The sequence below is a fragment of the Vicugna pacos genome, unplaced genomic scaffold (genome assembly GCF_048564905.1).
Source record: "Vicugna pacos unplaced genomic scaffold, VicPac4 scaffold_113, whole genome shotgun sequence".
Lineage (NCBI taxonomy): Eukaryota > Metazoa > Chordata > Mammalia > Artiodactyla > Camelidae > Vicugna > Vicugna pacos.
This window is the reverse complement of record NW_027328793.1, coordinates 146,239-156,143: the sequence shown is the minus strand read 5'-3', so window position 1 is coordinate 156,143 and position 9,905 is coordinate 146,239. Positions and strand designations below refer to the sequence as shown.

The 9,905-nt window shown below is 52.7% G+C and overlaps 1 protein-coding gene across 1 annotated transcript; it reads left to right on the top strand.

Annotated features, from left to right (window-relative positions):
- Nucleotides 1–427: 427 nt before the first annotated feature.
- Nucleotides 428–8,970, top strand: LOC140694940 (endonuclease/exonuclease/phosphatase family domain-containing protein 1-like). The gene is made up of 4 exons (XM_072957934.1): nt 428–529; nt 3,052–3,162; nt 6,540–6,674; nt 8,831–8,970. The coding sequence occupies exons 1-4, from the start codon at nt 428–430 to the stop codon at nt 8,930–8,932; spliced, it is 450 nt and encodes a 149-aa protein (XP_072814035.1). The 3' UTR covers nt 8,933–8,970.
- The last annotated feature ends 935 nt before the right edge of the window (nt 8,971–9,905 follow it).

Sequence of the window (9,905 nt, the reverse complement as noted above, 5' to 3'; positions counted from 1 at the left end):
GATACCGATGAGCACACTTGGACTAGCACCACGTGAGTCCCCAAAGCCTGTCTGTAGGAGTGGTGCACGTGGGAAACATGCCAGCCTGTGCCCCCTCTTCCCGGTTCTCACCCTGCCGATCACAGTGGCTTTGCCAGGAGTGGGCATGTTTACGCTGCACTGGGGTTTGCGGCGTGAACGAGAGGTTCATCTGTCTCCAGATGTCTGAAGGTCCTGCGAGGGTTAGGAGAGATGAGATTTCCGGCTGCCTGCAGATGGCTCTTCCTAGCACAGCGGGCCCCGAGAGGCTGAGGCTCTGTAATGTGGCTGGTTGGCTGATCACCTGGGGGGGGATGTTTAAAAATAGAGCTTCCTGGGGTACATCCTAGGAGACTCGGGCGAGCAGCCAGGCTTGGGACCCCCTGCGTGGAGAGCAGCGAGGCACCAGATGGGCAGTGGAGAGCTGCTCTCACTTTTAACGATTCTTGGATTCAGCTCTAATGATTACTCTACTGAGCAAATGATTCCCCAGCAGGAAATTGGACCATTTGTAAGTACATTTCCTCGCTGGATCCCTAAAGTCAGAGTTGATAAATTCCTCTTGCATTTTCCAAAGTGGTTCATTTCTCTCCCAGGGATAGTTACCAGCCAGGACCATCTGGTCATGGGGGTTCATCTGGGGTGAAGCGTCCCTCGGGAATAACACTGTCCACGGCCTCTGGGCAGTGTTGAAAGGGGAGTGGACAACAGTCACCGATGAGCAAATCCCAGAGAGAACACTTCCCAGGCAAACTCAAAGTCAGGTTAAAATTGAGGCAATGTTAGATAATTAGCTTCAAGGAGCAATCCCTCCTCTCATTTATCACACGTGGATTTGAGGACGGTGGTCTTCCCTGGAGTCTCCTGGTTCACCAGGAGATGCTTTCAGAGCGTCACTGGGTGCCATGCGCTGTGCCAGGTGGGCTGCATGAAGGTGACTCGGGTACAGTCCCTTCCCTTATGGCAACCACTGTTGGCGAGAGGCAGGCACTTAACATCTAACTGTAAAGGCAGCTTAACTCCTAGAGCAGCGTGTATCTGGAGCAGCCTCCCAGCACGCTCCACCCTTGCCCGGTCTCATTTTCTCCATAGCAGTTGCCACAGAAATGACTGGCTGAGTACTTGCTTATGCCTCATCTTCCCTCTTACAGCATAAGCAACAGGAGAGCAAAGAGCAGACCGTTAGATCCTGCCATCTCTCGGCCACTGGATGTGAGCACCTCAGGAGGGGCACAAGTGCTGCTCTCTGCAGCTGAGGCCTTCCAGGAAGGGGCTGCCCCAAATCTGGGGCAGATGCTTTGGGAGGAGGTAGCAGCTACAGTGGTTCTCAGACATTAGCAGACATCAGGATTACCTGGAGGGCTTGTTAAAACACAGATCACTGGGCCTCACCCTAGAGTTTCTGATCCAGTAGGTCTAGGATGGGGCCAGAACTTTTCTAACAAGTTCCCAGGTGATGCTGATGCTCCTGGGCCCAGGACCACACTTCGAGGGGTGGGGCATCAGTGCAGCCGTCACAACTGACCCAGCGGACAGGTGGAAGGTGACCAGGTAACAGAGGCAGGGAGACTTCTTAAAAGTGACCCAGGTGAGAGGAGATGGGGCTCTGAAACAGGCCACAGCAGTGGGACTGGAAGAAGAAAGAGGGTGCTCCAGACACACGTGATGATGGGCGGGGCTGGATGCAAGATGGGACACAGGAGGAGAGGCAAGAGTCAGAGCAGCCGGAAGGATGCAAATGCCAGGAACCAGGATGGGCATGGGGTGGGGCAGAGGAATGGCATGTTCCTTTGGGACCTGCTGCTGGGTTTTCACTTCTATAGAGACCTCCAGATGGGAATGTTAAAAAGGAAGTTGAAATGCAATTCACAACTCATGAGGGAAATCTGAGCTGCAGGTATAGATTTGAGGGCCTTTGGGGTAGAGGTGTAAGCTGAAGCCGTGGGGCTGAGTAAGATTAGGTAAGGCTGGCTCATTAAAGAAAGAGCAGTGATGCCCCAGAAGGAAGCCAAGAGACTCGCTTGGAGTGCTGGGCAGAGACAGAGAGGAGTGGGGTGCTCCGAGGTGCATGAAGCAAAGGGACAGGAGGGTGTCACTGGGAAGGGGCAGTACCAGATGTCAGGGCATCTCAAAAACTGAGCCCGTATCTGAAAAATTCGAGGACCCCTCAAAGTAGCCATCCCCAAGCGGCGGGGTTGCATGTGAGGCGTGAATTAGAGGAACTGGTCCACACACTTTCAAGCCCATAGTTTTTCAACTCCTCATTTTACTTTGCCTGTGCAGTTTTAGTTTTCCTTGACGATAAAGTCGCCTTCTGGTTCCATATTGGTGGAACACGCACAAGCAGAAAGAATCTCACCCTGTAGACACACGTGGGGCGTAGGAACCATCACGACAGGAGGCGTTTCTTCTCAGAGCAAAACCAAGGTGGACAGTATGATGGCTCATGGTGAAGCTAGGGGTCAGCTGGTCTTTCTTCAGTTGAGGCATAATTGACTTACAATATTGTATTTGTCGCAGATATACCACATAGTGGTTTGATATTTTTATACATTATGAAATGATCACATTGTCTAGTTACCATTTTTCATCATGCAAGTTATTTCACTATTATCAACTAAATTCTGGGGGCAGTTTTTGCACCTCTAAGCTCCACGGTGGGAAGACAAGACACCATGTATTCATCTTTTTTCCTCTGCATCTGATACTGATGTAGACCCTCGTGGAACCTTGAAACCCCTAGTGTTACAAGAATTAAATGGATTCTGACAACTTGTTTTGAACTATTTGCGGTAAAATGCTGCAAAGAGAGTCGATTGCTGTGAACTGAGTGTCCCCAGGTGATAATTGTGTCTTTCATAGGTGGACAGTTTGTTTAATTTGTGGTACCTGTTTTGTCGTCTGGGTCTTTGCAGACCCTGGTATTTGAGAACACGGGGATGGAATCTGATGAGACTCTGATGAGTCAGGATCGAGGTTTACTGGCTCTGCCTGCTGTGAGAACACACACCAACCTGTGCTCTGTCTTCACAGTTCTGTACGGAGCTCAACCAGCCAATCCTGCCCAACATCCGCAAGTGGAAGGGGCCCCGAGGATGCTGGAAGTTCATTGTTTCAGAGACGCCCTCGACTCAGCTCCAGAAGGTATCCTCATCTGCAGAACTTGGATTTTCTTCCCATTTTCTTTTCCTCCCAACCCTAGACATTTAAATGTTTCCTTTGCCAACATCCTTGGTGTGATTTTGTATTTCTGCCCACTTTTTAGCTCTTTGCCATTCATTTCAAAATGCCCTGGTTCTCGTTTCCTGTTTGGATCGGGAAGGGACTGCCGCCCAGCGGAAATGGGAGTTTGGGTGTTGGGAGGAGAGGAGAAATCCTGTCTGGAACCAAGGCCACAAGTAGGGTATTTCTGTCCTTTGTGCTCATAATCCCTTCTCCACGGTTCCAGCCACTGCCAAGTTTGTGGCGAGCCCATGTTCATTGACTGAAAACTTCAGACCCACTTAATTGCGTGTGCACTCTTGGCTTTCAGTGGGAGGAACTGTGCACGTGGAAATGGTCTGTGGGAATTTTCAGCCGATTTTAATTTTGCATGTTCTTTCAGTAGGATCACCCATCTGGGTTTGGGTAAATCTCTGTATATATAGATTTTCACTCTGGCATATCATATTCAAGATCGGTTTTTATTCACTTGAAATGTTCAGTATCAGTGGAGTTGTAGATTTAAAAAAAAAACCCGGCTAATTATGAGTGGAAAAAATGTATCATCATATAATTTTTCTATAAATGCAGATGCTTTATTTTTTTCTCTCTAGTATTCCTAGTATGCTGGTAAACACACATGAATGGTGCTTAGCTGAGTGATGTTGAGATTTGAGGCTTTTAACTGATAAATGTTTACTGGATTAAAAGTATCCAGTCATTTATTGACAGTAAGCTCTCTTTTTAGCTACACCTTAAAGTGTGACCTATGTTCTATTTCTCTGGCTTTTGGAGTGTGTAAATGGTTGCTGTAGGTGGGAGCCAGCGTGCATTCACAGGAGGCTGGAAATACTGTCAAACTGGAATGTATCTGGTCTTTACCACTCAAGCCCACAGCTGTCCCTTCTCAGTCCACATGAAAATAACAATAATGCCCCTTTCCTTTTTTTTAATAGCACTTCACACATAGGTAGGTTCACAAGGCTCTTAACAGCGCATTTAACGCTTTTTATTCATTCATATTCAACAAATCGTTAGAAAGGCGACTGCATGCCAGGCACTGTGTTACAAGCCAGATCTATATGGTGACAAAAACAGACCCAGCCACCCAGCCCAGCTTGTTTTCATTCATTGCATGTCCGGGGATCCGAACCTGAGCCTGACAGAGCCTGTGGTGGGGACAGGCCGGGTAACCGGACTCCAGGTAGGGTGTCAGGGCTGTTGGAGAACAGCAGGGAGGCCCAAGTTCAAGCCTCTTAAACCTCGCAGCTTCAAGTCCTTCATCTGTAAAACGGGAGCAACTAGCCCTCTCTTCACTCACAGGATGGCTGTAGGATTTAGAAAGATAACGTGCATTGAATGCTTGATTAACAGGCACGGGTGGCAGACAGGCCCGGTGGTGCTGGGCAGGGAGCGGGTGCCTGTCTCAGGTTGCCATGGAGAGTTGTGGGCCAGTGGACAAATCTCCTGGTTTCTCAAAAGGTGCCAATATCTGGATTTTAATGTGAAATTTCCTGAATTTTAAATGTGGGTAGATCATTTTAAAATTATTTTAAACACTGTCTGGATGTAACAAACAGTGTGCAAGTCACAAATGTGCCACCTGGACCGCGGAGCAGCAGGAGAGAGTGTGGCAGCAGCTGCCGTTTCTCCAGTGTCTGAAGGGACGTCCAGGTGCCTCCTCCTTGGTCTCCAGCCTCACCCCCTGGTGGAGGGGCGGTCCACACATGAGAACACTGAGGTCTAGTGAGACAAAATGATTTGCCCAGAAGTCATCCAGCTGATGCGAGGTGGGGTTCAGGCCCCGACCCAGCTAGCGCTCTCTGACTCTAATGCCCCCTCTCCTCCCACCACGCCATGTTGAGGGCAGCTCTTCTGGATAAGGGCCCACCTGAGCTGGGGGCTTGGGAAAAGCTCCCAGAAGGATGTGAGGAACCAGTAGTGGAAGAAGCAGCAATACAAGGCCAGGAAGGCCCAGTCATGCTGGGAACATAGGCGAGCAGGCGTGCAAGGCAGTGATGAACCGGGAGGTGCCCACCCGGAGGGCCCCTGGGTTTTACAGCAGAGGGTGACCTTAGTGGTACTTAAGGTTACTCTGGCACCACCGCTTGGGAAACAGTAAATTGGGGGGAAGGGTGTATCACCCTCTGATCCAAACAGGGCAAATCATATTTCCTTCACTCTACACCTGAGAAAACAGGTTTAGAAAAACACAGCAGCTCCCCAGAGATCCCACCGCTAAGTGGCTCAGGCGGTTCTGAGACCCAGGTCTTCTCATTGTTAAACTAGTGCCCCCACGAGTGGGTGGGCAGGTCGATCATTTTAAAATAGAAAGGCGCACAGCAGGCAGAACGCTGTTCCTCCCTTCCCTCCTCTGCCACACACGTGCGGCCGGGACTAAGCTGAAGCTGGCGACTCGGCCAGAGGCCACTCAGGATATGCAGTCACTTCTCCTTTCGCAACGAGCATCGCTGCCCCCACCGGGTGACACTGCTGATACCCGACCCCTGCACAGAGCCCCCAGCAGCCGGACTGGCGGTAGGGGGAGACTTTCCTCTTTCCACAAGGCACCCGGTGGCAGCAGCAGGAAGCAGGCAGATTCAGAGTGGTCCCTCTGATGGCCAGAGACCTTGACCCTGCTCACACCACCCTGTCTGTCTGCCCCACTCACTGGCCCTCGCAGCGCACTGCCCTGGGGCTTCAGACCCCCACGTGGGGCCCCATCCACCTGAAGAGGACCCTTGACCGGTTCCAAACCACTGAGACTGTTACTCCTGACCTCTGTTCATCTAGCACATGTTTATTGAATTTCTGCTAGGTGCCAGATCCCAGCTGTTGTAAGCAAAACCACCCTTTGGATTCTCGTATTTGATCCTCAGCATTGCCACTTACCAGCTATGGGGTTTTAAAGAAGTTACTTAACCTCTCTGAGCAGCTGTCTTCATCTGACAGATGGGAGTGTGAGCAGCTACTTCATGGGGTGTGATGATTAAAAAGATAACTCCATGCCTAATCTGGGTCCCCATTCCCGCCCCATCCCCTCAAAAAGAGAAGAGCCCAGGCACCCCTGGCAGTATGTGAAGCTCCCTGAAATTGCCGGTCTGGGAAATTGGGTGGGGGGACAAGGAGGAACACGCTGTGGCTTTGGGTGTGCTTTTGTCTCGGAAGCAGCCCCTGGGCATGTAATCTCAGGACCCAGAGCAGAGCTTGCTGCTCCCCATCGTCTCCTCCTGGGCTCACCTGCCTCTTCCTCTGCTCAGGGCTGAGCCCTGCCACCAGATAGACCCCCTACACACACTAACCCTCGTCTTCTCCTGCAGGGGCCCGGGTTTGCGGGATTCCTGTGGGACACAGCAGCCGGGGTGGAGCTGAGAGACGCCGCCTGGCAGGAGAGCTCGCCTGGCAACGGGCACGGGAAGCCCGTGGGTCCCAGCCCGTACCTTGCGAGGTTCAAGGTACCGCTCATGTCGCCGTGAAGAGCCACTCCGTCTGAAAAAAGGGAAAAAGGCCCTTTCTGAACTGTGAGCTGGAGAAGCTCATCTTTTGCCTTGGTTTTCTTCTCTCTGGGCTGGGGCAGCACACCCTCCTGGGGCTCCCTTGGCTGGGGACCACGTCCAGAGCAAGAATGAGAGGGATCTGGAGGATCTGTAGCTCTGGTCACGTTGACATGCGGGCGGGAAGGTCAGGGGGCTGCTGCCCAAACCTGACCCACCTCGGAATCACCCGGAGAGATTCTTAAGATCACGGGTTCCTGGACCCTGACCCAGACACACACAATGTCTGGGTTTCAAGCTTCAATGCTTCTTCAGTCTTCCCTGCACAGGGGTTAACGAGGCTGGGCATTTGGGACTCACTGGATTAGAGGGCAACTGGACTTCTCTGAGGACCCTCTCTCTTACCAGGGAGAGGGGGGACTCTGAAGGGGTCATTTGGGCTTGAAAGGGGCTCAGAAGGAGCTTCTGGGCAGTGGAGCCAGGGAAGCCCTATGACTGACACCTCCAGACAAGCCCTGTCTCACCAGAGTCCAGAGCAGCAAGCAGCCAGATCTGTGCTCTCTCTCTAATTTCCCCAGACATCCCTGGGAAATATTAATAAACAGCAAGCAGTCAGAAGCTGGGCAGCAGGAGCAAGAAGAAGCCAGCAGTCAAAACAGATCAGCAAGTCAGCAGTTGGCCTTATCCCTGTGAAGTCACAGGATCAGGCAGCGGTCCCTGGCCATAGCACTTAGCAAGCCACCTGCTGCCCACCCCGCCCACCCACCACACGCTCCAGAGAGGTTCCGTAGCCTGCGAATTGCTGCAGACCCCAGCACAGTTTCTGGCAGCGCCGGGCTGGGGCAGCCAGTGCTGGGGCTGTGATGGCTTTGGTTGGGGTCCAGCCCAGGACTGTCCCCCTCAGGCCCATAGCTGTAGAGGCACTGGTGTTCCGTGTGCGCGTGCACACACACACACACACGCACACCCCTGGGGTGTCTGTGGGTTGTGCTTATGGTGCTGATGTGGAATTCAGCCAGGTGTCACTGTTAATACCAGTCTTGCCTCCACACTGGATCCCTTTTATCTGTAAAGTGGCTGTAATGGTTTTGGCCAAGCAAGGCAACAGGCAGAACCAGCCAGTGACGCTAAGAGGCAGGCTGTTTTTAATGGCCAATGAAAAATGCTGTCAGGTCACGAAATATTGGCCAAGGCGTCCAAGTGAAGCGATCGCCTCGACAGACGCGCAGCCTGCCGCACTTCATGGCATGTCGCGGGCCAGACAAGTGGTAGGAGCAGAGATGCGGCTCACCTCTCCACACTGGGTTTTCCTGCCCACAGCCTTGAGGTGGTTCCCCCACGGTCAGAGCCACAGCTGCAGAGAGAGCCCTCCACCCTCCAGGCTGGGCGGTGGTGCTGGCACATCTGTAAGGCAGAACTGGCAGCCTCCACTTCCTGCACCCTGCTGCTGCTTGGCAGCGCTTACTCTTTGTTGCCATGACAGACGGAAGGGCAGGTTGCTGAACTCTGAGCAGCTGAGCAACGCTGCGGTGCTCGAGGACCGCCCGCACTTCGCGCTTCCGCACCTGTGCACCACGGCCACCCCTGGGGACGCGGCACAGGCATAGCCTGCGCTGCTAGGGTCCGGCCGGCTGTCGTTCTCGACATGTCTGAAATCGGGTGACAGTGCGCATCAGGGCACAGTGGTCTCTGGTGGGAGAAGAACATGTAGGGGTGGGCAGTGGGGAAGGAGGAGGGTCCCAGCAGTGGGTCCTGGCAGGGGATGGAGGTCTGGCCCTTTGCCTAAGAGCCCCAGGTCTTTGGTAACAACCAGTCGCTAGACCCCCACTTCCCCCGTGTTAGTTGCTTAGAAGACAAAAAGCAAAAAGCAAAAATTTGCCATTTCCAGATGTGTCCAATTTTCCAGGCCCAGGAGGAGCAGGTGCGATGCCGGGGTGCACTGATAGAACAAGATAGGTCTCTGTCCTGCAGGGGGTCGGAAAACCCTTCCGGTGCCCATCTCCCAGGGTGCGCCAGCCTCTGTGCTCAGCGCTGGGCGTGAAGCTGTGTGTGAGTCAGATAAAGCGGGAAGTAAGAGCATCGCGCCTGTCCTTGATGTGTCCTTTCCTCTTGCCCAGGTGGGAAGTAATGACTTGATCCTTGTGAACCTTCACCTGGCAGCCCTGACGTTCCCAGGGAGCGAGAACCCGAGCAGGAATCACAGCGACAACCACCGCTAGGCCAGCTTCGTGCAGACCTTGCAGGAAACCCTGAAAGGTAGGAGGCTGTCTTTCTCAGCTCCCACTTCTGCAGGGCAGGAGTTGTAGAAGGGGTTGCCTCTGTGTGCCCCTCCGTCCGATCCCTTCATCTGGCCATCTGGCCAGAAGGCAGCAAAGCCCAGGAAACCACCACACTCCCTGCATCTCAGGGAGCCCAGCTGCCCTGGACATGCTGACAGCTTTTCTTCGTGAGTCTAGCACACGGGTTCCATGGTGTCAGCTTTGCGGCTCTTCAGCCTCTGTTTGATGGAACGGATTCAGTGATGACACCCTCCCCGGTGACAGCTCACTGTGGGTCAACTGCCCTGGGTGCGCTGCCTGCACATCTGCACGTGCTCTTCTTGTGAAGGAGGAAAAGTTGATGACAAGGGTGGGAAAGTCTGGTCGAGCAGTGAGTTGCATTTTTCTCTCCGGTGGGATGCAGACCTTACCGAAGGAGCCTTGAAGCTGACGGGAAAGCTGAATTTTAATCTCAGCTCTTTCTGTAGGACAGAAAAAGTTACCACCCCTTCAAGCTCCGTCTAGCGGGGGACGGACTGTGGTGACCTGATAGGGTGCTCAGGGGGCTTGGTGACCTTCTGAGGAAGTGCCCAGCACATAGTAGGCACTCAGCTAACATGAATTGACTCAAAAAAAAAAGCCACTGGGTTTACGAAAACATAGAAAAGAGCTGAACTTTAGAAGAAAGGTGGGCTGTCTGTTTTCTGGGTTCTGCCGCCAATAACACAGAAGGTTTTCTGTGCACGGTTTACCAGAAAGAAAACTTGACATGGCCGTAAAGATAGGGACGTGTGTGACTGCGCTTGGTTTTTTCAAAGCTTCTCTAGATGAGGGTTCACAGCTGGAGGCTGGAATTCTCTTCCATAAACTAGAGTCTTAACCAGTGTTCTCTAGCTTGCTCAGCAATTTTTTCCTTGTTAAGTTGGCCCCTCAC